At 41.7% G+C, this 12,824-nt stretch overlaps 1 protein-coding gene across 2 annotated transcripts; it reads right to left on the reverse strand.

The window, feature by feature from the left end:
• Positions 1–5,910: 5,910 nt before the first annotated feature.
• On the reverse strand, positions 5,911–12,764 carry RpL26 (ribosomal protein L26). Of its 2 annotated transcripts, none has more exons than XM_065439754.1 (3): positions 12,669–12,764; positions 12,025–12,211; positions 5,911–6,235 (listed from the first exon to the last, which is right to left on the reverse strand). In XM_065439754.1, exons 2-3 carry the CDS (start codon positions 12,193–12,195, stop codon positions 5,966–5,968), a joined length of 441 nt encoding a protein of 146 aa, XP_065295826.1. In that variant the 5' UTR covers positions 12,196–12,211; positions 12,669–12,764; the 3' UTR covers positions 5,911–5,965. The 2 variants fall into 2 exon arrangements, with proteins under 2 accessions (XP_065295826.1, XP_065295828.1); XM_065439756.1 differs by lacking the exon at positions 12,669–12,764 and adding an exon at positions 12,451–12,619.
• Between the last annotated feature and the right edge of the window lie 60 nt (positions 12,765–12,824).

Genomic DNA, 12,824 nt, shown 5'->3' on the forward strand with positions numbered 1-12,824 from the left:
TGAAATTCGCGCAGTACATGTGTTTCCTCGCACAACAGCATTCATTTGGCTATTGTTGCAGACATGGCTACTTTTCGTCCATTGCAATGGTGACAGTGAAATGAAAATAGTCACGTTCAATTAGTTTCAAGCAAAAAAAATTTATTTTTTCACTCGGAATTCAACATTCATGCATACGAAAAATGTCTTCAGGACATGGCGAGAACCTTTTCAAAGAATCCCAAGAGCAATTCGTATCATTTAAAAAAACAAAGTGCCCACTGGAGTGAGAAGGATAAGGGGATCCGAGGGGCTCGATATTAGTTGACACCTAAAAAAAAAAAGAAGAAAGAAAGCCAAAACATACTTGCAAACCATGGATCTCCTCTAAGCTAATCAAAATAAATGAAAAGAATAGGCTGTACCATGTTTTTTTTTAATAGTCATGACCCAGACACGTTGAAGGAGTTTAATAAATACCAAAATAACCTGACTAAATTGCAAAAACAAGCTAAACATTACTATTGCTACTCCATGTTTGGTGGTATTGTTGGTGCAAAAGACGTCGAATAAGCTCAATTTTGTTATATCATTAAGGTGATCCGTCAGTACTATTAAAGAGCTCAAGGTGGGTAATGAGGTTCTTAAATATGAAGCACTAGCCAACAAATTTAACGATTATTTTGTATCTATAGTAGAAAGAGCTTATGATCGGGATGCCTTGATGTATTTGCCGTCCCCTTACACATTCTTTGTATCTTCATGGGATTGATGACATTGAAGTTTTCAATGTGTTCAAAAACTTTAGGCAAACCAAAAGTGAGGATGTGCATGGATTAAAAATACAACCAATTCTTTTTTGTTATTGACCTGCTCACCCTTTGCCTAACTCACATTTACAACACGTCTTTAACCTCTTGGTATTTTTCCTCATCATATGAAAATTGAAAGGGTAACTGTGGTGCACAAAGGTGGAGAAAGAGATAATTTAAGTAACTATAGACCAATCTCAATTCTTCCATTATTTGAAAAGGTTTTGAAAAAAGTATCCTCCTTAGGATGAGTGCTTTCCTTGATAAGTATTGTTTTAACACCATTTCAATATGGTTTCAGGTCGGGCTGCACAACTGAAACTGCTCTTCTTGAACAAAAAGAACTAATCTTGAAAAACAGAGACAAGGAAACTAACATTGAGAGTATTCCTAAATTTCTCAAAAGCTTTCAACAGAGTTAACCATGGAACACTATTAGAAAAATTGAATTGTTATGGTAGACGCAGAATAGTTTGCGACTTAAAAAGAAGTTACATAACCAACAGAAAGCAATGTGTATCAATAAATAGAAGATTATTTTCGTTCAAACTTAGTAAGCAGGGTGTGGCTCAAGGTAGCATAGTGCAACCACTTCTATTTATCATTTATATAAATGACATTGTGACTATTGATGATTCGATTAATTATATTATTTACGCAGATACCAAATTATTATTCTCAGCAATTGAGGAGGATGAAGTCATAAATTTGGCAAATTAAATACTCAGCAAAATATATAACTGGTCGGTAAAAAAACTCTCTCCAGTTAAATTGCTCCAAGAAAAAAACGGCTCAGTGCCTCACACTCAATGACACGAAAGTAGAATTCTCCACTACAGCAAAAACTTTGGGTGTTATCTTTCTGAACTGATGCTATGGGACCGCCAAACCGAATATTTACGAAATAAACTTATTAAAGCGTTAGGTATTGTAGGGGGTTTGCTCGGAATTTCACGGTAACAGAAACATTGCAAACGTGCAACAGAATCCTGCTTTTAGTCTAAATCCATACACTGAACACTGGGCAGTTCCACGCCCACATACTAATTACGGTTTTCAAGCACTCTCCTATTGTCTGCCCTCAACACTTACACAAACTAAGCGATGTAAACGTATGTCATATATCCAAGAACAGATGCTGCAAAATTTTCTGTGAATGATAACTTTTTTGTTTGCAACTTAAAAAGTATTTCTTTACAGTTTCAAAGTTGTGATTTCTGCTCTTGCTATGCACATATACATACATATATATAACTTTTTTTATCTTGCCACAAGTATCTACAACGAATATTTTGCCATGTTGCTGCCTGTTGTTCACGGGGAGGTGGGACCAGTCTTTATTTATTTCAAGTACCTGCAGCACCCGAAGGCATTACTGCAGCGGGGAAAACACAGTGTTACATAAGCTCGATAAAATACAGAACTGATCGAACAAAAGTAACACAATAGAAAGGTTGACATAACTATAAATTCAACAGAAATGCTCTGAACGATGCTTCAGTGCGACAATCAGCAATTTCCTGCGGTAGCTGATTCCACTGTGATATTGTGAGTGGAAAAAACGAGTGCTTGAAGACGTTTGTTCTACAAATAATTTTTTTATTTTTAGAGAGTGGTAACTTCTGTGAGATAAGAAATGAGGGGGTAAAAGGTAAGTTCCTTTATCTATTTTAACCATATTGAAATAAACTTAAAGAAGCATTTATACAATATAATACAATTATATATACAATATATTGCATGCAATTATATTGTTACGTGTGGAAAGACACAGACGAAACAGGCTATTTACTCTGGAGCCAGGCAGCTAGGCCGACACTCGCTTGTGCCAAGGGCACCGACCAACTTCGTCGATCTCGCGGCGGCTCGTCTCTTGAGCATCGCTCAATGATATTTTAGTAACATATACTATAATTTTGAAAGCTGTTACACAGCCTTCATCTTGCCATCCCCACCATTTGTGATAAATAAACCTCAATTCTAGTTAAAACCATTTTACTGGACCCAGACAGGCCGCCACAGGAAATTGACCATGGTGATGTACAATACACCGGCACTCTCGAGTGAAGCTAGCTTAGCAGGACTCTGAGGAAATACTTTCTGCAGATCCCAGCATAATGCAGGAGGTAGTAGCGTTAGGCAAGGTAAAATGCAGTGATCATAGGATAGTGAGGTCTAGGATTCACCTCAATTTGAAGAGAGAACTATTGGTCACGAAGAAACAGGCCAACCTAGACACAATAAGGATAAAAGCAGACCAATGAAGTCTGGCACTTCAGCGGCTGCAATATGATGGGGGCCGAATGCAACAATGGTCATGGCCAGTGACTTAGGTGCACATTCCTTGCTCTTGCTGACCTCTAGGGCCAGAAGGGCCTCCTGGACCAAGCTGGGCGGGTCGCGATGGCCACTGGAGTCTTGGAATAGGAACCCACCCTGCACCACTACCTCCCGCCATTTTTTTTTCCTCATCAATAAATTCCTTGCAAACAATATGCAGCCTTAGAACAGAGAGATGAAGATGACATAGACGTAATGAATGAAACCGTAACTAGGCTGGCTTCAGAAGCAGCAATGGGAGGTAAGGCACCAAGGCAAACAGTAGGCAAGCTCTTCCAAGTAACGAAAGACCTCATAAAGAAACGACAAAGAATGAAAGTGTCCAACTCGAGAGATTAGATAGAAGTCACAGAACTGTCAAAACTGATCAACAAGGAGAAAGCAAGAGATATTCGAAATTATAATGCGAGAAAGACTGAGGAAGCAGTAAGAAATGGACGCAACATGAAATCAGTGAGAAAAAAAAACATGGCATAGGTCAAGCCAAGATGTAATCATGCTTGAATCCCTTTATTCAAATTGTCTCGCGACTTCAAGGGTCCCAGAGAAACAGAAGAATGCCAACATTATACTAATCCACAAAAATGGAGATGTTACAGAAATGAATAATTGCAGACCCATTAGCCTACTTCCAGTGTTGTATAAAATATTCACCAAGATAATTTCCAATAGTATAAGGGCAACACTTCAGTCAACCAAGAGAACAGGCCAGTTTCAAGAAAGCATACTCTACAATGGATCACATCCATGCCATCAATCAGGTAATCAAGAAATCTGCAGAGTACAATCGGCCTTTTTATATGGCTTTCATAATTACGAATATGCATGTCATTCAGTAGAAATACCAGCAGTCATAGAGGCATTACATAATCAAGTACAGGAGGCTTACGTAAACATCTTGGAAAATATCTACAAACATTCCACAGCTACCTTGATTCTCCACAAGTAGGAAGAAAGGGGTTAGGCAAGGAGAAACAATATCTCGAATGCTGAGTCAATCAAAACTGGTACGGCTTAGAAGTGAGGGTCAATGGCAAATATCTCGGCAGCCTTTGGTTTCCAGATGATGATGTCCTGTTCAGCAACACTGGGGGCGAGTTGCAACAAACGATCGCAAATCTTAACAGAGAGAATGTGACAGTAGGGTTGATTAACATGCACAAGACAAAGATAATGATCAACAGCCTGGCAAGGGAACAAGTGTTTAGGATCACCAGACAGCCTCTAGTCTGTGAAAGCATAGGTTTACTAAGTTCAATTACTCACAGGGGACCCTGGTCACGAAAAGTAAATTTCTCCTGTAAAGATGGGCTGGAGTGCATATGGTAGACACTGTCAGATCCTGACAGGAAGCTTACCACTCTTATTGAAAAGTGTACAATCAATGAATTCTAACGCCGCTAACATATGGGGCACCAGCTTGAAGACTGACAAAGGAGCTCGAAAAGAAGTTAAGGACCGTGCGTAGTGATGGAACAAAACAGTAAGAGAATGGTGTGGATCAGAGAGAAAATGGGGATAGCCAATATTCTAATTGACAAAGAGAAAAATGGAGCTGGGCAGGCCATGTAATGCGTAGGTTAGATAACCAGTGGACAATTAGGATCACAGAATGGGTGCCAAGGGAAACACAGTCAAGGAAGGGAGAAGACTAGGTGGGGCAATGAAATATAGAAATTAGATGAAAAATTAGAAAAATGAAATTAGAAAAAGGTTCGAATCGGTTGGCGCAAGACAGATGTAATCGGACATCGCAGGGAGGCGCAGTTGTCCTGTAGTGGACATAGAATATGTTATTGATGATTTGAAGAGACAATGAAGCCAGAGAAAGCATAGGGGAAATTAAAATAAGGAACTGGGAAAGTGGAAGGACAACTTGCTGCTGGTGGGCACTGAACCCACTTTTTAAGGCTCATTCACAGCAGTCAGCAGTAACCGACAGAAGAGCTTTAGCTTTACCAACGAAGCTACCACAGTGGCCATCCTCCAACCTAATCTGTTTGCTGCCGAGGCTTACCTCAAATCACATGAATCGTTTCTAGCATTATCACGTATATGCGGAAGCATTAAATGGGCGATGGAGCTTAAAAGCCGGTAGCAACATAGCAGCACATACCACTATGGTGTCTGAAGCAACTACATCGTCACCAACAGCAACCTCGGCAGTAGCGAAACGTCCGTGGCTTCCGGCATTGGCACCACAGGCTGCTGCTGCTTACTGGCTCGGGCAGCACGTACCACTATGGAGTCTGAAGCATCTACATTGTTGACGGCTGCAACCTCGGCAGTAGCAAAATGTGGCCATCCATACTAGTACCCTGCAGACTAAGGGAGCAGAAGAACACAGCAAAACAAGCGAAATCTACTATAGCCTACATGGCGGACGGAGCGAGCATAATGCAGACATTACTCACACCACTCAATTGGACATTAATGCTTTCTTATTCGTAACTCATGAGTTCTCAGTCTTTTTTTTTTTTATGCGACCGGTAGGTAAGGTAGTTGTCATCAGTGGTCTAGCATGTATGGAATTTTTCAGATGTAGTGCCCCAGCCACATGGAAATATTCTATGATGATCACTAGATTTTCATAAAAGGCTGACATAAATGAATGTAGAGATGAGGCAAGTCAGGACCGAAAGCGTATCTTCCTTACACGAAGGAACAAGTTTATTTTACACAGGAATGTAGGCACCATTAAGCTGTCAGGACTGAATGGACTCCCATGCTGAGGTAAAACAAATCTGATCCCAGCATTGACTAAATTAGACCACTCACGACAAGCCAAACCCTTTATTAAACAATTCAGCCAGCTTATAGGGGGGTTTTTCAATTTATGTTTCCATGGCCACACTCTCCTCTGTGTGCTTTCCCTTTCCCTTGTCCTTGAGTTGGCGGCCTCGTGCACGCCTTTCGAGGATCTTCTTGCGGTCCTTGTCCATCTTCAGCTTGACAATCACCACCTTGGAGGGGTGAATGCCCACGTAGACAGATGCACCGTTGGCCTTCTCTCGTTGAATGCGCTCAATGTAGATCACATACTTCTTGCGGTACACCTGCACCACTTTGCCCACCTGCTGGCTCTTGTGGTGTCCACGTACCACCTGCAACAAGTCATCACAATTATGACATGCGAGAGACCATGCGAGGGAGAGAGAGAGAGAGAGAGAGACAAAAGGGGAGGAAAGACAGGGAGGTTAGCCAGTTTAAGTACCAGCTGCCTACCCTGTGCTGGAGAAAGGGAATAAAAAATAGAAAAAGACGATCTCACAATTTACAACGCCTTAAAATCTTCAGCAAAGCCCTTAAGGCCATGAATGCCGAAACCAGTCTGGTACACCATACAAAATGGCTGCTAAGAGAAAGCACAAAGAGCCATGCCTTCCACAAACATCCTCAAAGCAAGCTGTATTGCAAATGCAATCTCGCTATGCCAGGTGTTGAAATAGCAAACTAAATTGTTGCAGGTAGATTCACTCTTAATGTCTTACGCTTTGCACTGTCACAAAACTGACACATTATCCGAAAATGCAAGAGTGAGTGGTCTATCCTTTCAATATAAGCTTTCTCTTACACAAGTCGCAGCGCAACTTCTCTCCATTATGCCTTCTCGGTGGCAATCCACGGCTGGATTCAGGCCACATGAGCAAAATGGACACCCATTGTTCTCATGCTTCCACATATCCCTGGGTTACAAAAAGAATGCTCAATGGGCCGCTGGCATTACTTGGTCTTGTTAAATAAAGCCTTTCAATAAATTTTAATCACTAAAGTTTGTACTCGATGTATCACCACTTATATTTTCGCATACAGTACTATCGCACCTTACCATCGAATATTGCAAACTATTTAAAAATTAATGAAATTCTGGTGTTTTGTGTGCCAAAACCATGATATTATGAGGCACACCGTAGTGGGGGAGGGGGGTTTTGGGTCAATTTTGACCACCTGGGGTTCTTTAACGTGCACCCAGTGCCCGGCACACTGGCATTTTTCCATTTCTCCCCATAGGAATGCGGCTGGGATTCGATCCCGCGCCCTCAATTTAGGAGTGCAAGACCAAAGCCACTACGGCAGGTACAAACTATTTCAATATAGTATGGAATTTAAAACACAATGAAACAAGGCGGAGGGGGAACATGCTCACAGAACTGACAATTCATGAAGCTGGGAAAAATCTGGTAGCTACTGCTCTGCAATAATTCCAACACCTCCGCGAATCCATGACCATAGGGTGCCATCCCCTCTGCCAGTGCCCTACCCACTGAATCCAATGTCGATAAATAAAAAAGGTAACCTGATTCGCATGCTCCCTGCCTATGAATCACCCTGTGCTCCTACCAAAAATCATACAATACCCAAATAAAATGCTGAAGTGACTAGCGCAAGAGTGGACACGGGGCAAAAGGGACAAGTAAGCCCTTTTGTGCCCCGTGTCCACTCTTGCGTTAGTCACTTCAGCATGAAATACCAACCAGCCCTTGAGTATAGTATAGAAAGCTAAAGCACACACCGTAATTCCCTAGTAACGGCGTCTTACCTCCATTTACTATAAAACTCTGCCCCAGCTGCTGCTGCTGCATATATGTGCACACACCTATGCAGTTCTTAATATAGCCAAAAGAAATAGCACATCCACCAATGCAAAAGTGTAACGCGGAAGCTGTAAACATACTGTTGCACATGTTCACATAATGTACAAATCCCAGCCAAATTAACACCACACAGATGCGAGGTTTCCCCTGCCAACACCAATTTCATGCAGTGCATGCCATCAAGCTATTGGGCCGCATCAAGCTGCCTTCTCTCGACGATTTTATAAGAATTAGAAAGTTGGCAGTGGGTATGGGAATGTCACATTCACTCTGTATTCGCCGTCTGTTAAGGTAACAGGCTGGAACAATTGGCTGCATGAGCTTGAACATAACAATACACTGTGATGTAGTACGGCTACTCCCAACAACACCCGAGCACAGCTTAACTTTTTTTTTTTTGTGCTCTTCCTTCAAGTAACGAGTTTTTGATCACTGGATTTAAATTGAGGAGTTGAGGTCCCGAAACTGCACAGATGATTACAAGGGATGCTATAGCGGAGGGCTCTGGATTAATTTTGACCACCTGGGGTTCCTTAACAAGCACGACAATTGAAACGCATAATTTTGGATTTTGCCTCCCATCAAAATGCAGCGACTGCGAATGGGGACTGAACTTGGAAACAGAGGAGCTACAAGTTGCAAGAAGGAATATGCAGCTACAATCTCATGGTTGATGACAGAACTGTAAGCTGGCCAAGTTGGAATGAACTCATTTTGAAGAAGCTGCAATAAAAATAGCCCATAGCAAGAAAAAGCAAAGGTCACCGCATCATTGATTTCACCTCTCACTACGCTGATGTACCACACATCTTACAAGCTGTTCACTGCTGCAATAGTAATGTAAATCTGTGGGTTGCAACCACCGCTGCCCTACAATATACTATATGCAAAATGTTACTATTTCACCCTCAGCCAGATCGGTAGAAATGAAAGCGCAACATACACGCACAAAAAAGGAAGCAGACAAATTTTATCCACATGTCTCGTGTTCCTGTATATTGTACTGTACTATATATATGCAGAAAAGCTAACGTCCAGTACCTATTATCAGTAATGATGTTGCACAGTTAAGCAGAATTTAATTTATTGTTCTTGTTTTACACTAACACCTTATCTGTAGTGGTAGCCCAAGCACAAAACACGAAAGTGTAGGCACAAAGCTCTGTTAACCCCAAAAAGACAAGCAAAATTACGACTTGTTCACCTTCATTTTTGAGTATGGAAAATACTCATGGGGGGCAAAAAGAAAAAGCAGGAAATGCAATTAAATTTATTTTCAGTAAACAATTAGCATAGCACTTTGTAATTGGTTTGCTGAAGCACCCAGAACTGTAACCACTCCAGGGTTTCACTACAGATATCGAAAACCAATGTGGGCTTTGCTTTCAGTTAATCACATCTAAATATGAATTGAGGCATCAAATGAACCAAATGCAATACATTGCACTTTGTGGGACTAAAGTATGGAACTGTTGCAAACTGCACCATGCGTAAAACTTAACGAGAGCTCCTATCCTAAAGCTGTATTAATAGGGCTGACTCGACATTGTGGGTGTTTAATAATGAGAGCTTGCCGAGTGACTAATTCAGTGTAGGATTAGGACAATGCAGCTTCATATTTCTTGCTACCTGCGATATTGCTTGGCCTTTGTGGACACAGCACATTCATTTTACATTCTTGAACAGCTTTTAATTTGCAGCTGAATCTGAGGTGGCCTCATGGGTATCTGCTATGTTCATGAAATACAGATGCAATGCAGAGTACAAACAATTGGTGAAATTAAAAAGTGGGCTCTGCCATGCATCCAGAATATACTGTGACAAAAGACCCACTAGTGAAAGAACACTGATGATGCTGCACAGTCCAACAGACTGTATGGGGTAAAATAAATGCCTAAGACCATGACTATATCAATACCACAAGTGTCACATGTAGTAGTACACTTTAAGTGTAGAGCTTTGTTGACAATATATATTGGTGTTTAGACATTTGACTGAACCCACAAAAATGGTTTTGCAATGCTCTATGTTGCTAAAGCTAGCCAGGCACTTTATGAGGTGAAGCTTGGCATGCTAACACAATTTGAAACAAAGTTAACTAGCAGTGTTACATGTGCACACTGGCTACATCACTGCCATAAATTAGGATGCTATGCACACTATGGAGTGCGCCCCTGCCAGAAATGGATGGATGGATGATTGAGGCTCAACCCTTTGAATCGGGCGGTGGCGGCGCGCACCACCTAGCCTTGAATAGTACTATATGCATGCATACCTACATATTTACTCTTACTTTTGCATTGATATTATCCACCAATCAGATAGCCTCCGTTTAGTTATTTCTACCTGTTCAAAGTCTATTTTACTTTCACTGTCTTTAAAACCCAAAGTTTTGAATAGTTCCCCGTTACATTCAAATGCAGGATGAAGTTGTTTACAAGCAAGTATCAGGTGTTCAGCCGTTTCCTCCCCCTCTCCACATGCCCCGCACAACAAATCTGTCTCCTGTTATCTGGCTCGGTACGTTTTAGTCCGCAGTACACCTGTCTTGGCTTCAAACAACAATGAGCTTCATTTAGAGTTATCATAAATATTTTCTTTGGCTATTTCTCGCTTAAACGTCCTGCATGTCTATAATGCCAATTTGGTTTGCATCTCCGTTTTCCACATACCCCTCTCTGTCTTAACCTTTTGCTTGACGGATGATTCCTTACCTGTCCCCTCACTGCTGCCCAAGAATTTGCTTGTCAATTTTCTAGTTCGCTTTCTCCACCTTGTGTCAACATTCCTCGTGTATATCGGAAAACCTTCCTAGCCCACCACATTTCCCCAATTTTTCTCAATGCTACCTTGCTACTAGCCTCTCTGCCCTCGAAAGAAGACCATCCCAGATCCCCCTGCACCCAAAGATTTGGCGTCTTGCCATGTGCTCCGAGAGCGAGCCTACCCACACCACGTTGCCTAGTTTCCAACTGTTGCCGGGTCTCTGCTCTCATACATAGCACTGCATTGGCAAAAGTCAGGCCTGGAACCATTACCCCCTCCCCTATCCCTCGCACTACCTCATACCTATTGTAGTTCCACAGTGCCCTACTCTTCATAATCGCTGCACTTCTGTTACCTTTAGTCGTTACATATTTTTCGTACTCTGTCACATACTCAATGCCATTATTTATCCACACCCCAAAGTACTTGTATTTATAGTGCATGACAATTCAGCACCACCTAGGGAATGGCAATTCTTGCGTTGGTAAACATTTTTTTTAGCATGTGTTAGGATGGAGATTAAGGTTGGTGCAAGGTTAGGTTAGGTTAAAACAAGTTAGAGTTAATTTGGTTAAAAAAATATTACCTATGCTCTCAGACTGGATGTGTGAATTATAAAGGTATAAACCAGACTTGGGATTCCCGGGAAGTGTACGTTTCAATTTGCAAATTACCATATGACTGAAATGGCAAACCTTACACAGGATGTGGCAGCATTGCAGTGCAGCACCTGTGCGTCATGCACCCAGCCATTTCTGGCAGGGATGTACTCTGCAGTGCACATATCCTAAATATTATATCACTTCATAATGCACCTAGAGGGTGCTCAAAGCAACATACCTAAGGCATCTTAATGGCTTGTTTCGGTAAATAATTGGTTTTGGGTCTTGGTGAACGTCTTACAGCACAAGAAAACTAGGGACAAGAATTAGACATAACACATCAGCATGTGTGTGTCACCTTGTCCATCTTTTTCATGCTGTGAAATATTCACCATGATGCCTAAAGCAGTACTAATAAAGGTGCAGGAAATGGATCACTAAGGTATGAAAATTGGTAGACCAAGTAGGTAACGTGGCCAGACTACAGACAACCTACTTGGGCCACCAGATTAGTCATACCATGCCTTCACGAACATGCCAACGAACGTGTCACGTGTCATAATACGAATATCGCAATGAGCGTAGTTGGCCGACCGGTGGTAATATTACGCATTTCGTGGAACATTTCGTTACGTTAAAATATTCGCGAAAGCAAATACTAACGATGAAGTTTGGTTCCAGTGTTATACGCAGTTCCGAGTTCGTCCTCTGCATTGCGTACGCACAGATGAAACTCGTTTCGCATCAAATCGCGAGAAAGCGACAGGCACGCCTTCTGGGCTTTAGGTTCGCAGTCTTTGCAACTAAGGATGCTGGCGCTGAAAAGCAAGATAATCTAATGCAAAGGCCATGCTCTCGCCACTACGGTCACACACGTGAAGTCACGGCACGTGGGAGGAAATGGAGGGCAAAAAGCTGAGAACGTATTACCTGAACTTCATCGTCTTTTCTGATGGGCATGCTGCGGACGTTGTATTTCTGCCGAAGATCCTTCGACAGCGGCGAGCTCATGATCTTTCGCCGAATGTGTGATGGGGCATTGAAGTGCCTTTTCCTGTTCTTCCTCCGCGAAGAGGACACCAAACGGTTGAGCTTGGCCATGTGGTTCTTTTAAGGCCTTAAAAAAAAAAGAGCAAGCAACACATCAGTATTTAGCAATGTCGCAAACGCTGCAATACAGTGACAATTCAATCAAATAGCAATGGCGATCAACAGTGGACAGGCATGTGTAACTTCAACGTTAGAAAACATAAATAGATGATGGCAATAAAAAAAACAGTACAGCGTAACTACAGTACACCAAGTAAGTGGAAACAACTGCAAGCTATTAAAACAAATGCCAGAAAGGTCAATTACGTCAGAACACAGCGATGGAAACACACGGCGACACCGTAAGATGCGGCCTGCCTAAAATAACCAATCAATAAGGTTTTCCAGCTAAGAAACGAAAAAATACCACATCAGTGGTTAAAACATGGCACTATTACACAACAACGTTACTAAAACAATTCAATATTGGCGACAGAATTTCGAGATTCGCTAAGATTTTTACAGCAACTAGATTCAGTACTTACATACGCCTTTTAGCAACCAAAGAAGAGAGACCGGCTTACTCTCGCTTCAGGGTCTACACATACAGGTCTACAGCTCGCTCAAAGCTTCCCAAAATTCTGTCACAAAAACAAGATATGTTACAATTAAAGCAAGATTATAAAAAATTAGATAAAATA

The sequence above is a fragment of the Dermacentor albipictus genome, chromosome 1 (genome assembly GCF_038994185.2).
Source record: "Dermacentor albipictus isolate Rhodes 1998 colony chromosome 1, USDA_Dalb.pri_finalv2, whole genome shotgun sequence".
In the NCBI taxonomy this organism is placed as follows: domain Eukaryota; kingdom Metazoa; phylum Arthropoda; class Arachnida; order Ixodida; family Ixodidae; genus Dermacentor; species Dermacentor albipictus.

Excerpts from the sequence above, each read along its gene's own strand:
- RpL26 (XM_065439754.1), bottom strand. The coding sequence starts at position 12,195 with ATGGCCAAGCTCAACCGTTTGGTGTCCTCTTCGCGGAGGAAGAACAGG. Across the intron at positions 6,236-12,024 it reads GAAAAGACGATGAAGTTCAG|GTGGTACGTGGACACCACAA; the intron begins GTAATACGTTCT and ends GACTTGTTGCAG.